The sequence below is a fragment of the Thalassophryne amazonica genome, chromosome 2 (genome assembly GCF_902500255.1).
Source record: "Thalassophryne amazonica chromosome 2, fThaAma1.1, whole genome shotgun sequence".
NCBI lineage: Eukaryota > Metazoa > Chordata > Actinopteri > Batrachoidiformes > Batrachoididae > Thalassophryne > Thalassophryne amazonica.
The window spans coordinates 1,073,899-1,094,790 of NC_047104.1; the positions used below are offsets into that span (position 1 = coordinate 1,073,899).

At 40.9% G+C, this 20,892-nt stretch overlaps 1 protein-coding gene across 1 annotated transcript in view; it reads right to left on the reverse strand.

Annotated features, from left to right (window-relative positions):
* katnb1 (katanin p80 (WD repeat containing) subunit B 1) overlaps positions 1-20,892 on the reverse strand; it is a 171,221-nt gene that overhangs the window by 69,623 nt on the left and 80,706 nt on the right. Inside the window, exons 5-12 of the mRNA XM_034160314.1 lie at positions 17,352-17,452; positions 17,038-17,079; positions 10,736-10,819; positions 7,980-8,095; positions 3,265-3,336; positions 2,945-3,095; positions 2,507-2,694; positions 2,275-2,423 (exon numbers count right to left, since the gene is read on the reverse strand). Coding sequence (XP_034016205.1) covers positions 2,275-2,423; positions 2,507-2,694; positions 2,945-3,095; positions 3,265-3,336; positions 7,980-8,095; positions 10,736-10,819; positions 17,038-17,079; positions 17,352-17,452 — 903 coding nt within the window. The remainder of the gene's footprint in view (positions 1-2,274; positions 2,424-2,506; positions 2,695-2,944; positions 3,096-3,264; positions 3,337-7,979; positions 8,096-10,735; positions 10,820-17,037; positions 17,080-17,351; positions 17,453-20,892) is intronic.

The window sequence follows — 20,892 nt, forward strand, 5'->3', positions numbered from 1 at the left end:
GTCCACTTCGATGTGTCTCACAGGTTTAGAAAAAATTTTGATCAAACAAAGCGCCAGTCTCTCAGCAACTTCTCAGACAAAGGAATTCCGACGAGGGGCTGGACGACTCCTCCCACAAGGAGTGCTCACAGGCGAATGACGTCACCGACAGGCGTGGAAAAACTCACGCATGCGCACGAGGGTTCAAGCATGTCTGACGTAAAAACATATGACTGAAATCCATATAGTTTTTGAAAAAAATAAAAAGGACCTATACTTTATTGACAGACCTCGTATTTTCCTCACTGTATGTATATATATATATATATATATATATATATACATATACATACATATATATATATATATATATATATATATGTGTGTGTGTGTGTAGTAGATGGTAAAAGGGGTGGGTGTTTATAAGCTTTTGCTTCTACTTACGGCCGCACAAAAGTTGGAAATTGTTCAAAAGTTCCATTAGGCCTAGTACTGAGCCTATCTGTGACAGATGCAGGCAAACGCCGACTACCCTTTCAAACTTATTCTGGCTTAGTCCAGCACTGAATAACTCAATATTTAAAACTTTTTCAGATGTTCTAGAAGTGCCCAGAGAACCCTCTGCGAGTGTGGCCCTGTTTGTATACATCTGAGTTGCTGGGCTGGAAATATGCTTGCATTTGCATCTCTCCTAGCCAGGCGACTTATACTCCTTAAGTGGAAGGAGAAGTATCCTCAAACTTTTAGGATGTGGATCAAAGAACTCACACACCATTTGGTGCTAGAGAATTCACACACTCACACACTCATCTCCAACCGTTTAGTCCAATTAAGGGTTGCGGGGGGCTGGAGCCAATCCCAGCAGTCATACAGCGCGAGGCGGGGTTCACCCAGGACAGGACGCCAGTCTGTCACAGGGCCACAAACACAAGCACACCCGCTCGCACACTTACGGACAATTTAAAGACTCCAATCCATCTAACCTGCAAGGCTTTGGATGTGGGAGGAAACTGGAGCACCCGGAGGAAACCCACGCAAACATGGGAGGAACATGCAAACTCCACACAGGAAAGCCACAGGCGGGAATTGAACCCATGACCTTCTCGCTGTGAGGCAACAGTGCTAACCACTAATCCACCGTGCTGCCCTGCTAGAGAATTCAGCTTATTTAATTTATATCACGCCAAATCACAACAAAGCTCCTTCAAGGCGCTTCACTCAAGCAAGAGCTTGAGCTGGAGAAGATTTGTTACACCACAGACATTCTACACCATATGGAGACCTTTCTCCACTGACACTGAAGTTACAAACCGCCGAACCCATACAACTTAAATGGTTATGTATCCATGTAGCACCAGATTTACCTTTCTGTACTTATATATTTTTATCTTATTCATTGTGTCTTATTCATTGTGTTTTCTCTTTTTTGTTCATGTGTGTATTTACTCAATATGTGATGCAGTGCCCGTGCTGCAGGGTTGGGCCTCTGCTGGGCCTCTGTTGGGACTCTGTTGGGCCTGGGTGTAATATGTCTGCAAATGTACAGCTGAATGGTTGACTTTGATGCAGAACTTAAATATAAAAGACTTTGCTAAAAAAAATAGGACTCAAGCAGAAGTCAAAACTGAAACCTGCAGTAGAAGAAGTAGAAGAAGAAGAGATGTCCTGTGTCGGAGGTGAGGGGCACTGCCAGTGCTTATGTTCGGATTCTGTGGTGTGAAGGTGAGGAGAATCTACGGATCCCAACACACTCCCTTTCCCTTTGTGTGGCATACAAACGTAGGAAGGTTTGATTAGTCTTTCGGCCCTGTCTCCACGTTGGACAGTCAATGTGCACGTCAGGACCACTGTGGGCTTCCAACAGAGTTTCCCCTGACCTCGACCTGCCCAGGCATAGTTGCACCTGCTCAGCAGGGTTTGAAGCAGGACATGTCAGAAATGTTACCACGGGGATAAACTGGCTTGTGGCGGTTAAGCGTCGACAGTGACATCGCTTTTTGATCCACTGATGTTGGGATTGGGCCTATGAGTTCCCCTGTCCAACACAGGTTACGCCCCCAACCAAGGCCAGCACCCACTTGCAGCTGGGTGGACTGAGACAAAACAGATGAAGTGTCTTGTCCAAGGACACAGATGGGTGATGTGACTGGGAATTGAATTGAGGTCTACATACTGGTAGTCTGACTCCTTATACGGCTGATGATCTACCTGCCCTGGAACTGGAAATAATGATCTAAATATGTAATAAATAAATAAATCTGAAGCAGTGGCCTTGTTGGTGCTGTAGTGACTTACAGAGGACATTCTTCGGCTGAAAGATCGCTTTGTGTTCCTCAGCGTTGTGGATCTCAGCCGATGACTCTTCGTCATCCTTTTCGTCATCGCTGGGACTCCGCCTCTCACCTTCGGGACTGCGGCGCTCAGCATCTGAATTCTGCTTCATCCTGAATGACAATGAAACATCTTTGTGGGTCATATTCTACTGAGCGTCTCAAACACTGGATACTCACGGCTCGAGCTGCCATACCGCTGCGCGCCGCAGGTGGTTATTGGTTGTTCGTAGCTCCGCCGCAGAACTGATCCTTTTGGTGATGGCTCTGTGAGCAGCAGGTCATCCTGTGTAATGCTGTGGATCGTGGAGCTGTCGTTTTTTTTCACCCTTTTGAGATCAACCACGTAGGAAGATACACTGGACAGCTCGTGGGACACGCCAATCTGACAGGGCAAAGAGCTGACTATTTGTATCATCAAATATCTGCACTTTACAGTTGATATGTGGCGTTATGTGGTGTACTGACCTCCAGTTTCATTTGATTTAATCTTGATTTAACCAGGTAAGTTATTAAGGAAAAAAATTCTTATTTACAATAACGACCTCATTTTCAAAAGGACACTTCCTGTAACCCCGCCAAAGCAGACCATGAAGAAATGGTTTCAATCTTTATTTATTGATATAACAACACACCAGCTGATGGTTGCAGAGAGCCAGGTCGCTCACTTTGCCCCAGCCCACCGACACGACATCAAAACAGCGGTCAGGCTCCCAGCCGTAGACCCGCAGAGAGTCGAGTGCACCGCTGTACAGACAGTCACCGTCCGGGCTGAACAACATGCACCTGACAACACAGAGGTCAGAGGTCACATCCTCCAAAGAAGACATGGTCATAGCACTCACCCACAAAAACCTGATCTGCCCCAAGTTCACAGTGCAGAATCTGGGACCTGAATTCACTCTGAATGAATGAGGCACTGGTTTAGCTTCACGTGCTGCATATTAAAACTCACCAGACCGGACCCGTGCTCCCTTCCAACGAGCTGATCATCTCAAACTTCTCAAGATCCCAAATCTTGACAGTCCTGTCGCAGACCCCCCCACCAAAATAAATAAATAAATACATACATAAACGCTGACCAACGTAAACACATGGTGCTTCTTTCTCTTCACCGTGACAGTACAGTCAACATCTGAGGGTCACAGTAGTTGTCAGAGAAAAGGCAACATTTATTTAATTCAAGTGAGAAGCATCATTAAGGTTTTAATGCTACAGATGAGGACTAAATTACAGCCCCCTTATGAAATTAATGTAACGTTTTCTTCAACTTTTCTCAAGTGCTTTTATAACCGAGCAAGCAATTTTCAACACAGTATTTCTAAAGAACCTAGTTTTATTTTGGATGCTGACATTATTTTACTTTGTACACAGACACAAAATTATTTCACAAAAAACTAACCAGATGAACTAAAGTATAATGATCTCCTTTAACACCAAACCGATATGCTGGCAATATGACCCAAGTCATCCAGAGGCATACATCTTTAATTTATGGTTCAAATTTTTACCAAACTAATTTTGGACAAGTTATTTAAAATTACTGTCATGTCTGAAGTTGTATAAAGTAAAAATATCAGATATATGTTTTAGTTTTAAAGTAATGTGTTAATTTTTAAGGTTTTGTGAGCACATGCTCTGCCCCGCAGCGCATTATGGGTAGGATGATGTAATCTCAGTACGTCACGACAGGACAAATGCATTTCAGACACTCTGTTCAGGCTCCAAGGACAACAGCATTAAACTCTAGTGCCTAAAACTCTCTTGTATATACGAGGGCTGTCAATAAAGTATAGGTCCTTTTTATTTTTTTCAAAAACTATATGGATTTCATTCACATGTTTTTACATCAGACATGCTTGAACCCTCGTGCGCATGCGTGAGTTTTTCCACGCCTGTCGGTGACGTCATCCGCTTGTGAGCACTCCTTGTGGGAGGAGTCGTCCAGCCCCTCGTCGGAATTTCTTTGTCTGAGAAGTTGCTGAGAGACTGGCGCTTTGTTTGATCAAAATTTTTTCTAAACCTGTGAGACACATCGAAGTGGACACGGTTCGAAAAATTAAGCTGGTTTTCAGTGAAAATTTTAACGGCTGATGAGAGATTTTGAGGTGATACTGTCGCTTTAAGGACTTCCCACGGTGCGAGACGTCGTGCAGCGCTCTCAGGCGCTGTCGTCAGCCTGTTTCAAGCTGAAAACCTCCACATTTCAGGCTCTATTGATCCAGGACGTCGTGAGAGAACAGAGAAGTTTCAGAAGAAGTCGGTTTCAGCATTTTATCCGGATATTCCACTGTTAAAGGAGATTTTTTTTAATGAAAGACGTGCGGACGGGTCCGCGCGTCGGGACACAGCCGCCGCGGTGCGGTGGCACACGAAAAACACCTCCGTGTTGATAACCATTTGTAAAATCCAGGCGGCTTTTGATGGCTTTCAGTGGAGTGAGTATATGAGAAATTGTTTAACAGCTGGACATGTTCCAACTTGTCCTTAAGGCTTCCAACGGAGGTGTTTTTCTTGTGGCGGAGCGTCGCGACGGCTACGAGCCGACGCTGCAATCCGCCCGCACGTCTTTCATTAAAAAAATCTCCTTTAACAGTGGAATATCCGGATAAAATGCTGAAACCGACTTCTTCTGAAACTTCTCTGTTTTCTCACGACGTCCTGGATCAACAGAGCCTGAAATGTGGAGGTTTTCAGCTTGAAACAGGCTGACGACGGCGCCTGAGAGCGCTGAGCGACGTCTCGCACCGTGGGAAGTCCTTAAAGCGACAGTATCACCTCAAAATCTCTCATCAGCCGTTAAAATTTTCACTGAAAACCAGCTTAATTTTTCTAACTGTGTCCACTTCGATGTGTCTCACAGGTTTAGAAAAAATTTTGATCAAACAAAGCGCCAGTCTCTCAGCAACTTCTCAGACAAAGGAATTCCGACGAGGGGCTGGACGACTCCTCCCACAAGGAGTGCTCACAGGCGAATGACGTCACCGACAGGCGTGGAAAAACTCACGTATGCGCACGAGGGTTCAAGCATGTATGACGTAAAACATATGAATGAAATCCATATAGTTTTTGAAAAAAATAAAAAGGACCTATACTTTATTGACGGACCTCGTATTCTCTGAGTTTATAGACGTTGATTTTTTAATTGCGTTTGTTAAATTCCACGCATTTTAAATGTGAACAGACAGGGATTATCTAGAATTTGTTTTGAAAGCCTCTACTGCCATCTAGCATCTACTAGCCAGTAGTGTTCATGGCAGTGTCTGGGGACCAGTAGATGGCAGTGTTCTATTTATTTTGATCCCGGTTATGTCAGATATAAGACTTGTTCTTCTCTCTGCTCCTTTTCATTCTGGTGATTGTGATGCTTTATTTCTGTTTTTTCTGTTTTTTTCTTTTAAATGAATGAAATAAATATTAAAGAAAGAAAGAAAGAAAGATGATTGTCAAATCAAATTTTTGCTTTGCAAATGTTTTTTTTTTTTTTTTACAAATAAGTTTAAAAACAAAACAACTGCATAATAATAACAATAATAATAATAATAATAATAATAACATTATTACAAGACAGCTCTGCAGTGTTTGCACAGGCACAGTGCGAATGGTTGGATGCTGCTTGTAGCTTTCAGCAGCAGGATAAGCTCACGACGGCCGACCACAATAATATATCAAACATGTTTGATTCTCATTCGACCATATGATCGGCGATCAGGAGGTGGTCGTCAGATGTTGACCGCAGCTTGATACGCCATGAACACTACACGATGCAGGACGCACGATTAACCTGAAACTTGGTCCAAAAAATTCCTCCATGAAAAATCATCTCGCACACTGTAAAGCACGTTTTACAACATCAAATGAATGTTGTAAAGAGAGAATGTGGAGAGAATGTGCTCAAACATGCGCACATTCTCTCCACATGCAAAAAGTTTTGCGATGACACTTCCAGGGCTCCGTAAAAATGCCTGTTTTTACAAATAAAAAAATGGAATATTTTACAAAAGCACATTTAAACACCAACACACGACAGACGTCACATTAACGTGTTGGTTTACATAATGAATGACTGAACTAATCAGTGTTTAGCAGAGGCACGTTTACCCAGAATCCTTTGCGATCTGTCTCTGTTACAAAACCTCAGAATTAGTGCATTATTCAACATTAAAAGATATATGTTATATTTTAACTTTGTACAAATGACAGAATTGACATTAATGGAGTTATTCTATCGGTATTAATGTTATTTATAAATCAAAACCATAAGTCAATATGACTTTATTTTTCAAGACCTCCGCATAACCGGACCTTTATAATTGATACAGGGCTGGCTTTATGGCTGCTCTCAGGGTGCCTCTGTGTTGGGAGGGCTGTAATAAACAAGAGCTACCAGCAGGGGCCAAATGTTGAAAGAAAAAAGTGTGGTCTCATTGTTTGGGTCTCGGGGTGCCTCTGTCTGTGCTCGGAGCGCTGCAGAGCTTCCAGCAGGGGCAGACTGTTGAAACTCTTGGGTCTGTTGTTATTTTTAATATTATTAGAAGCTATTAAATGTGGTTTACTAGTAGTTGTAAATGTGCCAGAGATAATATTAGAATTTATCTGTTATCGGTTATCTGTAACTTCCGATAAATTTTTGGGTGGTTTATTGTTTTATCTTTATTGAAGATAACTTTTCAGTTATCTGATTATCTGTTATTGAAGTTAATTTTTTGGTTATCTGTGCCCACCACTGGATACATACACTTTTCTTTCCTTTATATTTGACATCCTTGACCATGAAAACATACCACTAGAACTTGGAATCACTTTTGTGTCTTATTGTACAAAAATGATTTTTCAGTAATGGCGGTTTTCTTCTGGATCTAATCAAATCAAATCAATTTTATTTATATAGCGCCAAATCACAACAACAGTTGCCCCAAGGCACTTTATATTGTAAGGCAAAAGCCATACAATAATTACAGAAAAACCAACGGTCAAAACGACCCCCTGTGAGCAAGCACTTGGCGACAGTGGGAAGGAAAAACTCCCTTTTAACAGGAAGGATCTAGCTCCATAACATCTGAAGCTACATCAAATCTGATGACACCTTACTGAATTAGTACAGATTCAGCTACAATTTGGTGTTAGTTGTGCATCTCTGGCTTCATTCGTCACCTCACACTGACATTTTCTATTTTCCCTATATTTTTGCATATTCTGGATCACCAGATCCGGAATCCGGATCCGATCATCACCAAGCTTTGTTGTTTGATAGAACATTTGACTATGTTACACCCTAATTTTTTTCAAGCCTTTCTGCCTTGTTTTTGTGGAGTTAGAAACTAGAATGTCAAAATTCCCCCTATCCCCCAATGGTGAAGAATCCTTTTAAAAATTCCTGGATCCGGATCGTGATCTGGATCACCACTAAACTTTCATCACTTGTTCCTCTTGTCATTTCCAACCACTCCACAAAATTTCATCAAAATCCGTTGAAAACCTTTTGAGTTATCCTGCTGACAAACAGACAGACATGACTGAAAACATAACCTCCTTGGCGGAGGTAATAATTATCATTATCAGGTTAATTGATACTGAAGGTTTGCTGCAGTCCAACAAAAAACAAAATAGCTATCAGACATTTGTGATATCAGATGAACATCACTGCCCCCGAGACACTTTGAGCAGTACCTGTCAGAGCTGCCCGACGCCAAAAGATACTCATTGGGGTGGAACTGGACGATATTGACGGCTCCGGTGTGACCTCTGAACTCTGTGATCATCTTCCCCTGAGCCAGATCCCACAACTAAGACCAGAGACAAACACTGCTTAGAAGAGCACCAGAAATCCAAAATCCCGATCCAGTATCCCAGGTGTGAGTGTGTTTGTCTGTCTATGTTGACCCCTTTCATAGACTGTACCCCGCCTCTCAATGACTGCCCCCCCCGCCATGACACTTAATGGGAATAGATGGGATTAGAAAACAGATGGGCAGATGATGGATGAGTTGACTGTAGAGATCAGGTGCAAAGCAAATATCCATTAACTAAAGGGTTGTTGGTTCCAGTCCCACTTACATCTGTCTACATGTTGAAGTACTGAATGCCTGCACATGGCTGCTCTTGATATCAGTGCATGAGTTTGGTTTGTCAGTGAAAGAATGTGAGGCATCAGCATAAAGCAAATGTACTTTGGAAATTATGAATCATATGATTACTGAAAATTTCAGAGTAATAAAATATAAAACGGGCTACTGCGAAAAGGTACACAGCAGAGAATGTGTTACAAAAAGTAGGAACAGCAAAAAAAGGCCTGTAGTAGTGACACGAAGGATCATTACTCACACACACTTTCAGTACAACACATGAAACAACGTGAGTGCAAACTAATGTACAGCGTGCAAAGGGGCTGAGCTTCTGTCACATATCTAAAATCCTTAACACGAAAACAAAAATCACCACCTGGACACCACGCTAACTTTAAAACACCTATTAGCACAATTCATGCTTTTCTCAAAAACAAGCTGATGTTCCAGGTGGCTAAGTGCTAATTAAATATGATCAAGTCTGGCTCTCCAGTAGTTTTAAAACTACAGCCCGTTAACATTTTAACTTTAAATACACCCGAAATGTGCGTGTACTCAGGCTTTTTTCTGTGTTCGTTTCATACTTGCAGCTGCGTCTGTTTGCACACCCGCATGCAGCGAGTGCGCTTTCATTTTAAAGTCACAGGTCTGATGATGAGCGCACCCCTATGCAGCGAGTGCGCTTTCATTTTAAAGGCACAGGTCTGATGATGAGCGCACCCGCATGCAGCAAGTGCACTTTCATTTTAAAGTCACAGGTCGGATGATGAGCGCACCCATATGCAGCGAGTGCGCTTTCATTTTAAAGTCACAGGTCGGATGATGAGCGCACCCATATGCAGCGAGTGCGCTTTCATTTTAAAGTCACAGGTCTGATGATGAGCGCACCCATATGCAGCGAGTGCGCTTTCATTTTAAAGTCACAGGTCTGATGATGAGCGCACCCGTATGCAGCGAGTGCGCTTTCATTTTAAAGTCACAGGTCTGATGATGAGCGCACCCGTATGCAGCGAGTGCGCTTTCATTTTAAAGTCACAGGTCTGATGATGAGCGCACCCGTATGCAGCGAGTGCGCTTTCATTTTAAAGGCACAGGTCTGATGATGAGCGCACCCATATGCAGCGAGTGCGCTTTCATTTTAAAGGCACAGGTCTGATGATGAGCGCACCCATATGCAGCGAGTGCGCTTTCATTTTAAAGTCACAGGTCTGATGATGAGCGCACCCGCATGCAGCGAGTGCACTTTCATTTTAAAGTCACAGGTCTGATGATGAGCGCACCCGCATGCAGCGAGTGCACTTTCATTTTAAAGTCACAGGTCTGATGATGAGCGCACCCGCATGCAGCGAGTGCACTTTCATTTTAAAGGCACAGGTCTGATGATGAGCGCACCCGCATGCAGCGAGTGCACTTTCGTTTTAAAGTCACAGGTCTGATGACTAACCCCCCCCTTCATGTTGCGAGTGCACTTTCGTTTTAAAGTCACAGGTCTGATGATGAGCGCACCCGCATGCAGCGAGTGCACTTTTATTTTAAAGTCACAGGTCTGATGATGAGCGCACCCACATGCAGCGAGTGCACTTTCATTTTAAAGTCACAGGTTTGATGATGAGCGCACCCGCGAGTGCGTAGGGAGAAAAAAACTTGACGTAGAGCTGCCAAATGTGGGCGTAGAGCTGCTCAACTCGGCGTAGATGATACACCACAATGAGCAGCTGTACAAATATGCCAATGTGAAAGGAGCTAAATGAGCCTTCTGACATTCACAGATCCTTTGATATGGAAAGTACAGCTTTGAAGCTTAGGCAGTAAGGCGAAGTTTCTTTGTAGAACCCAAAAATGTAACCAGATAAAGTTTATCATATGTACATTTCCTGATAAATGGCTCTGTGAATGGAGGAAAAAATAACACCACCACCACCTTTGAGAGCTTCTCGTTCTCATAAGGTGCTCGATAAAGCACTCAGGGTTTTTTTTTCTCAGTAAGTTTGGTATAGAAGCAATTGTAAACTTTTCTCCAGGAGATTCTGATTCTGGTTCCCTGGGAGCCTGTGGGTGATATGATATGGGACAGACCACTTTTCTAAATATAAAAGAATTACAGATGAATGTTCTTCCAGCCCAATTCCTGCCTATCTTGATGGATCAAGTCATAAGGGCATTTGATGTTCCTACACAGACTTTAACATTACTTTCAGAATGGACTCGAGCAGAAGGTCACAAACACTGCAGAGAAAACAAGATTCATGTTTGGATTTATTTTTATCTTCACCATGAATTGGTATAATTTAATGTTACACGTCTCTTGTTGGTAGCTGGGCTTGTGATTTGACTGTATGGCGTCATGTGATCAGTTCATACTTTGACAGTGGCGTCGTCACTGGCGGAGGCTAACCACTTCCCGTCCGGACTGAAGGCCAGATTCCTGACAGCCTGGGAGTGACCCTGCACACACAAACACAAGTTCACCCTCCACAAACGTTTATTCTGAATTACTCTAAATGATGGCAATAACTCAGGAGAAAAACTTCTAATGTGAAAGCTGCTTGTAACTGTAGAACACAAGGACTGCAACTAACAATTATTTCATAACTGATTAATCAGTTAACATTAAAAAAAAAAATCAAAAGAAAGTAGGAAGGGGTGTAAATTTATTCTTAGATGCATCATGACTGGGTCACTGCACGATTCTGAAGAGATTCATGAGTGTCAAAAATCAATTCTTCAAACATAAAGTGGTTGGAGGGCGTGTGCTGGGCACTGTTATGGGCCTTTCACATTGAAGACATCAGCCAAACACCTCGTGACACCTCTGCCGCGTCCAAAGCATGCAGTGTGAACACTGTAATTCTACTTTTACTCAAGTCATTTTTTCAGACAGTAACGTCCTTCTCACTGACTTTTGTCACCTTTTTTGCTGCTTTTACCCCATAACTCCAGAACATTCAGTCATAGAGAGTGCAAACCTTCTTGTAATTGTTATGATCAGACAAATAATGTGGTGTAGGTTGATTGGAGCATTTTTAAATTTTGACCCCTGTAGCTCATTAGAGGTCAGCTCCAGGATGGCTCCATATCTGAATATAAACATTAGTTCATTTAGAATGTGTGTGCCAAATTCCATGCTTTTATCACAAAATGAACTGTTTCGCTCTGCCGCCCCACTACAAATTCATTTTGGATCACTGCAAATACAAGTACAAGTACCAAATATTTTTAGTTCAGTGTTCCATTTCTATACTCTTGGGCTGCAAACCAAATTGCTGTCTCAATTCTCAGAGGTTTAACCAGGTTTGGACCACATGAAGTCACACCTGTCAATATCTTACTGTGAATCCTGCACAAGGACATTAGCATATCATGGTGGGGAAGCGTCACTCAGAGGTAGGTACATATTTTGCTTCAGCTATGTCAAGAAACACAAAACGTATAAACCAAAACCCACAAATCCAATCAATGACCAATAGCAGCGCAGTAGACAGTGCTGACAGTCTAAAAACATGACCACTGCTCACTTTGTGGAAGCAATCTATATTATAATAGCCAAGCGTCGTCTGTGTGCATACGTACGTGCGTGTGCATGTGTGTGTATGCCCTGGATGATGCAGAAACCGTGGAGATTGGTATGGTTTGGTATGCTTATGTATTTTGGGTCAAGGGTGAACACTGCAAATTCAAATTCAAATTCTATTAATTTATATAGTGCCAACTCACGACGTGGTCACCTCAAGGCACTTCACACTCCACAAGAACAACATAAATCAAAAGATTAAAAAAACCACAATAAAAGAATAAAAACATAAAAAATAAAAAGAATAAAAGAAAGCACGCAATCACATAAAATACTAACAATAAAACAGGGTAAAAAGATGAGTCTTTAATCTGGACTTAAAAATCTCCACAGAGTCCGAGTGCCGTATCAGTGCAGGGAGATCGTTCCACAGAACAGGGGCACAATAAGAGAAAGCTCTGTGACCCACAGATTTTTTTTCACCCTAGGAACACACAGCAGTCCTGCACCATGCGAACGCAGAGCCCGGGCCGGTACATAGGGTTTAACCATATCAGCCAGGTAGGGAGGTGCCAGTCCGTGAACAATTTTATAGGCCAGTAACAGCACCTTAAAATCTGACCTCAAAGAGACAGGAAGCCAAAATGGGTGTAATGTGGTCAAACCTTCTGCTTCGTGTCAGAAGTCTGGCAGTAGAATTTTGAACTACAAAGACCCCTAATGCTGGACTGCAGTAAACCAGAAAATAGAACATTCCAGTCGTCCAATCTGGAAGAGATAAATGCATGTATCAGAGTCTCGGCATCAGATATAGAAAGGATGGGACGAATCTTCACTATATTTTGCAGATGGAAGAAAGCAGTCCTCTTAATGGGCCTCATGTATCAACGTTGCGCACTTGTGGCATAAATTTACCGTGTAAATTTGAAGTACATCAAAGTTGCCGTGACATGTATCAAGCAGTGCGCACCTGCCCAGTTCCGGCATACGCCCGACGTGACCTTGATAAATGCGGCGGGTGAAAGCAACCGTAATTATAATAAACACGCCCATAAATATTCAGACTCCGCTTCAGACACACTCTCATTTTACGACACGGAAGCCAGGAAGATGGCAAAGAAAAAGAACTCCACCAATCACGACGCGTGCCAATAGAGCGTCAAAAGCGGCCGTCGTATTAATTGTTTTGTAGTATAATCAAACAAGTGTTAGAGTGGTACCTCGTTTATCGCGGGAGTTACGTTCTAAAAAATAGCCCGTAATACGCGAAACCGCGACGTAGTCAGCGTTATTTTTTACAATTATTATAGATGTTTTAAAGCTGTAAAAACCCTGTAAAACCACTTTATACACTTTCTCAATCAGGCATGAACATTTTCTCACTTTTCTCTCGTGTGTAAACACTCTCAAAGTTCAAACCTTTGTAGAGAAATAAGACTAACCTGTTTTCAGGCCCAAACATTTGTTTGAGAAATAAAAATAGAACGTTTTCCTATAAATAATTATGATGGCATTTAGAACTAACGAATTAATTTTAACGATCAACGAACGAGGTCGGACACATAAGAAATTATTAATAGTGACTGACCAGTATTTCACAGATCGCGCCTCTGCGTCCTGACGCTGCACCTTTTTCCACTCACACCTCGCTGCAGGTGTCTGTTTCCGAGTGACAAACACAGTTATGAGAAGTTGTTGGCGCTCTTTTTCCTTCTGGGCGAGAAGATTCTTATAAACAGACACGCAGAACACAGAACACTGTAAAAAAAAAAAAGGCATGCAAAATTGGACTAAAAACTCTGCGAAACGACGAGGCCACGAAAGGTGAACCGCGTTATAGCGAGGGACCACTGTATTCTCTTTTCACATGTCAATAATTCTTGACATGTGGATATTTGCTCGCTCAATTAATAAAACACGCCTAATCTGTCAGATTTCTTTATTTTTAAAATTTATTTCTTTATTTATTTTATTGTGACAACCGAATGGAGACGACAAAACCTGGTTGCAGTACGGGCGAATTAAGGGAATGACGAAACTACAGTTGTTATTATCAGTTTCATAGTCTAAAACGATCACACCACATAAAGTTAAGCTCAGCGCTGCTCTGGCTCCAGGCTCTGGAGAAAAAGGCACGCAGCGCTTTCTTTGCGGTCAGCGCTGTGGCCACGGATCGTGCTCGATAGACCAACAATCCCACAAAAGTGGGATTTGTATTGATTATTATGTAGTATAATCAGGAAAGTGTTATTTATGTAACATATGCATTGATTTGTATAATGGCACTGTTTATCATGTTGATCAGTTTCATTTTTATGTGGATTCCAGCGCTGGTTCATTTTGGTGTATAATTCATGCCACCTCTCGACCTGGTGTATATTTTCAGTGCAGCGTACGCCAACGACCACATTGATAAATGCCAAGTAGCGCAGCCGTTTTGGCGTACACCCCATATACGCTCAAATATCGCCGTACGCACGTTGATATATGAGGCCCAATGTCTCTAATGTGGAGGTCAAAGGACAACGTAGGATCAAAATTTACCCCAAGGTTCCTCACTTTGTCCGTATGATGTATAACACACAAACCTAAGATAAGCACCAGCTGGTCAAATTGATGCCGATATCTCGCTGGACCAAGAAGCAAAATTTCAGTCTTATCGGAGTTTAAAAGTAGGACATTACTAGACATCCATCTTCTCACTACTGAAAGGCAATCTTCTAAAGATTTTATGTGAACGAGATCACCAGCAATTATCGGCATGTACAATTGAGTATCATCAGCATAGCAGTGAAAGGTAATCCCAAAACGCAGCAGTGTATGTCCAAGGGGTGCTACATAAAGGAAGAAAAGCAGGGAGCCTAAAACGGATCCCTGTGGAACCCCAAATTTCATGTCACTAAGGTCAGGTATGACGTCAACCATGCAAGGACACTCCCAGTAATCCCAAAATGATTTTCCAGCCTATCAAGTAGAATATGATGATCCACTGTATCAAATGTAGCACTGAGATCTAACAGCAACACAACCGTAGTGGTGTCCAAATCCATTGTAAGCAGAAGATCATTCACCACTTTAGTGAGAGCCGTCTCTGTGGAATGACATTTTCTAAAAGCAGACTGCAGTGGCTCAAAGAGATTATTCTCAGTAAGATAGTCTACGAGCTGCCGTGAAACCATTTTTTCCAGAAATTTTAGAGCAAAATGATAGATTTGATATCGGCCGATAGTTTGTCAATACACTAGGGTCAAGATTAGGTTTCTTAAGTAATGGTTTAATCACTGCAGATTTGAAACATTTAGGAACAGATCCAGAGGTTAATGAAAGATTAATAATTTCCAGCTCAGTCGGCCCAAGAGTGGGCCACAGGTCCTTAAACAGTTTTGTTGGTATAGAATCAAATAAACAGGTTGTGCTTTTTGTTGACTGCGAAAACGCAAAGTTGACAGGACAAATATTTTTGGCGAAATTAGCAATTTTAGGTAACCAGTAAACAATGGATGTTGTGCTGCAATCACTCCTTCTACAGAGACTCAGTGGCTTTTTACAGTATTTTGTGTCTTTGGTTTATCAAAGATCAATATTCCTCTCAAATTATAACCGGAGTCCTTCATTTTAAACAGATTTTGTACATGCCGAGGTAAAAGTTTGTTTTTTGCTTTGTACATAGTTTGTGTTGTAATGTAATGAATTTCAGAATGGGGGAGGTGATGGTCTAGTGGTTAAGCGTTGGGCTTGAGACCAGAGAATCCTCGGTTCAAATGTCAGCCTGACTGGAAAATCACTAAGGGCCCTTGGGCAAGGCCCGTAACACCCTAGTTGCTCCCGGTGTGTACCTTGTATGGCAGAACCATCACATCAGGGTGAATGTGAGGCATTATTTGAAAAGCGCTATATAAATGCAGTCATTTACCATTCAGTATATTTAAGCAAATAAATAGTGGGTTGATTGGCTCATGGTAAGATTTATTACTGGACATTCTTATGATTTCTTTTTGCAACAGAAATGTTGAGGTCTAAGGTTCTAAAAACATTCTGGATTCACACATCGTTCCAACTCATTATAGAAACTTTGCATAATTTAGTCCCACCCTTGAAAAAAGTCAGTTACCTATTTTATAAACACGACCCAATCTCACACACACACACACACACACACACACACACACACACACACACACACACACACACACACACACACACACACACACACACGCGGGTTGGGTATCGAAAAGCAGTTCTTGATTAAGAATTGTTAAGAAATGGTTCGATCCACCGACATCAGTAGCCTTTTTGCTGAACGATTCTTTTATCGGTCCTTCAGTTGACATTACGCCAGAGCAGCCGTTATTTCTGAGGGTGTTTATCAGCATAATGATCCTTTCTCTATGTTGATTGCGGACCTGCTGCAGAGCGGGTCTGATTGAAGCTTGAACCAATGAAGCAGCATTTCGACTCACTGTGTCGTTGCTTCTCTACTTCAGTTTTGTTTTTCAGAAACGGCAGGTCTGCAATTTCTTCATTAACCCCTCTCAAAGCCATTAAATATATGTCAATCGTGAGTCACTTTTGTGTGAATTAAAATCACTAACTGGAACTCTTGTTGTGAGCAAGAAACAAGAATCATCTTTCCGTTCCTGTTTTGTGGGAGTCTGGTCGGAATTAATAACTTCAATGCGAATCACGGTTTTAAATCAAATGACACCTTTTTCCAAATGTTGTACAGACAACAAACTCCAACTGACCAAAACGTTTTTTTTTCTCCTCCCAAAATAAGACATCCTCCATTCTTTATGAATTACATTGATGTTGACATCCAGTGCAGCTGACTGGAGTTAGATTTGTGCCATTAATGTCTGAAAGGAAATGCTTTTGACAAAAACTATAGATTTTATTTTTATTTATGTCCAGAGATCAAGGATCCAGTGACCAATTTCATATTTATTTACTTTAAGACTCAATAAAATGTTCTTGACATAGGAAACATGTAAAGCCTACTTTTAGTACACAGAAAATTCACAGGACGTATTGATAAGGGAAGCGATAAAGAATGGGATCGATAATGATAAAATCTTACACATCCCTAACACACACACGTGTGTGTTACTGTTTTTTTTTTTTTTTTACAAACAAATGCACATACGAGCCTTACCTTATATCTGAAGACATATCCTTTCCTCCGTACATCCCACATCTGAAAAATAAATCAGATTTACTTTTTAGATTTAAAAAAATGTACTTAGGCCATTTACTACTGTTCACATGTTTGAAAAGACAAAATGAAATGAAACTAGTTGATATTTATCCCATTTACTCACCAACCATCAGCAAATATATATAAAAATGTCACACTACAGTTTTTTTTACAGTATTCAATGATAATGTAGTTAATAATTGTACAAATGTCAAGAAGCTATTAAATTTTACTTGGTGTTTCCAAACTTAACAGTATAAATATGAACACACCTTGATGTTTGTGTCCATGGAGCCTGAGGCGATGAAACATCCATATGGATGAAAACCCAAGCTGGTGACATTTGCTTTGTGTCCCATCAGAGTCCTTAATACTGAACACAAGACAAAATCACATGGGCTGTCACAGCATTACTCTACACATTATTATAGCTCATGAACCTCACCACCGCACAACACAAACCTCGGTACCGCACAACACAAACCTGTCTACCGCACAACACAAACCTCACCACCGTACAACACAAACCTTACTACTACACAACACAAACCTCACCACCGCACAACACAAACCTGACTACTACACAATACAAACCTCACCACCGCACAACACAAACCTGACTACTACAACCCCTGGCAAAAATTATGGAATCACCGGCCTCGGAGGATGTTCATTCAGTTGTTTAATTTTGTGGAAAAAAAGCAGATGACAGACATGACACAAAACTAAAGTAATTTCAAATGGCAACTTTCTGGCTTTAAGAAACACTATAAGAAATCAAGAAAAAAAGATTGTGGCAGTCAGTAACGGTTACTTTTTTTAGACCAAGCTGAGGAAAAAATTATGGAATCACCCTGTAAATTTTCATCCCCAAAACGAACACCTGCATCATATCAGATCTGCTTGTTAGTCTGCATCTAAAAAGGAGTGATCACACCTTGGAGAGCTGTTGCACCAAGTGGACTGACATGAATCATGGCTCCAACATGAGAGATGTCAATTGAAACAAAGGAGAGGATTATCAAACTCTTAAAAGAGGGTAAATCATCACGCAATGTTGCAAAAGATGTTGGTTGTTCACAGTCAGCTGTGTCTAAACTCTGGACCAAATACAAACAACATGGGAAGGTTGTTAAAGGCAAACATACTGGTAGACCAAGGAAGACATCAAAGCGTCAAGACAGAAAACTTAAAGCAATATGTCTCAAAAATCGAAAAATGTACAACAAAACAAATGAGGAACTAAAAAAGTAACCGTTACTGACTGCCACAATTATTTTTCTTGATTTCTTATAGTGTTTCTTAAAGCCAGAAAGTTGCCATTTGAAATGACTTTAGTTTTGTGTCATGTCTGTGATCTGCTTTTTTTCTACAAAATTAAACAACTGAATGAACATCCTCTGAGGTCGGTGATTCCATAATTTTTGCCAGGGGTTGTACACAACACAAACCTCACCACCGCACAACACAAACCTGACTACTACACAACACAAACCTCGGTACCGCATAACACAAACCTCGGTACCGCACAACACAAACCTCACCACCGCACAACACAAACCTGACTACTACACAACAGAAACCTCGGTACCGTACAACACAAACCTTACTACTACCAGTGATGCCGGTAATTAGAGTAACGCGTTACTTAGTAACGCGTTACTGGTACTCTAATCTGACCACTTTTTTTAGTAACGAGTAATCTAACGTAAATCTTTCCAAATCAGTAATCAGATTAAAGTTACTTCTCCAAGTCACTGTGCGTTACTATTATTTTTGCATTGTGGGTCGATAGCAGCATTAAACTTGGTCCGTGGGCAGGAGGTCGAGGTTCGACTGCACTGCCCAGTTTAAGCGAGCTGTGAGCTTTTCATCCACGGTTTTCTGCAGCAGCTACGACTCGTCCTCACCTCTTAAAGCACAGTGACAACAGCACACCTGCACTGAGCTTTACAAAGACAATTTTATGCTTTTTTTCTCCTTCATTTAGAATTCTGAGCTGAGCCGCTCTGTATCTGCTCATTAAAAACAGCTGATCCTCCGCGACGCGTCAACAACTAACACTATTTTCCACTCAAATGCACCTAAACTCTCTTTCTGACGACCACATGATGTGAAAACGCAATAAAACTTTAACTGTAAATCTGGTCATGTTTTCAGCATAAATAAATGTTATCCATTCTTTGTGCTCAAACGCCAAAGCAGGGGCAAATCCAGATGGAATGGGGGCATGGGGCAAGGATGTGCCCCCCCACAACACCCCTAGATTAAAGGTCCAGTTTTGAAGCCTTTTTTTTTTTTTTACTACAACTACTAATACTACTTAAAATAATAATAATTTCAACAAGTAAAATGTTTAGAGAGAATTTAAATGTTAGAAAAATGTGAGAAAAAAAATTTAATAGTTACATTTATAAACAATGTAGGTTAGAAATTGCAAGTTTTACTGTTACAGTGCTGTCATCAGTTAAATATGAGGTCAAGAAAGAGGTCTTTATTTTACTTTTTATAAAACAGGTATTTATTTTCATTGAAGTCAAGAAAGGGTGACTATAAAGTGAGTTTTGGCAAAACAAGTATTGTCATGTTGAGGTGGCAGAGGGTTGTTGTCGACAGCTGGGGAAAGTAACTAAAAAAGTAACTAGTAATCTAACTTAGTTACTTTTACAACTGAGTAATCAGTAAAGTAACTAAGTTACTTTTTCAAGGAGTAATCAGTAATTGGATTACTTTTTCAAAGTAACTGTGGCAACACTGACACAGCACGAACCTCACCACCGCACAACACGAACCTCCGTACTGTACAACACAACCCTGACTACTACACAACATGAACCTCAGTACCCTACAACACGAAACCGACTACTACACAGCACGAACCTCACCATCGCAAACACTAACCTGACTACCAAACAACATGAACCTCACTGCTATATTTATTTATTTATTTATCTATATATATTATTTCATAATTGGGCATCATATTTTGACAGAATTTTAAAGATATTTTGGTAATCTAAACATGCTGAATGTTTCTGCACAAAATATTTTAAATATCCCACATCTGCAAACAAGATGTTTGTTTACATTTTGTTTAAAACAGAAACATGGAAGTAACAAAGAATAGATAAAAAGACATTAAGATATGATAACTGATAAGTATTATGAAGTCACTAGTTCATCTATATTTCAGTGTTAAACTTAAACTCACTCAAAGCACCTTAATTTTCAAAATGTTTCTTTCTTCTAATGTTATTGAAACAAAGAAAATTTGTAAGTATTGTAACAGACAAGGATGTATAAATAAATGTAATTTTTTTTATACAAATGTGTTTTAACTCAGGTTTTGCAAAAAATACTGAAAATCAATAAATAATTAGAACATTTTAGAATATCTGTCAAAGTGTACTGGTATGTGATTAGCACAAACAGAGGCATTAATAAAAGGTGTAAGGCAAAGGCTATTCGCCCAACCATTGGGCAGATAAGTCATACATAGAACATTACACGCCCAACCGTTGGGCAGATAAGTCATACATAGAACATTACACGCCCAACCGTTGGGCAGATAAGTCATACATAGAACATTACACGCCCAACCGTTGGGCAGATAAGTCAGACATCGAACATTACACGCCCAACTGTTGGGCAGCTAAGTCATACATACATACAAATATAATGTCTTACATTATTCGCCCAACCGTGATCGTGTATTTGTCACGTTTGTGCATCTAAACTACGTTTTTACACCACTTTTTTAAGGCTCTATTGCAGCGTGAAAAGCGATGTATGTTTGACACATTTAATGGCGCC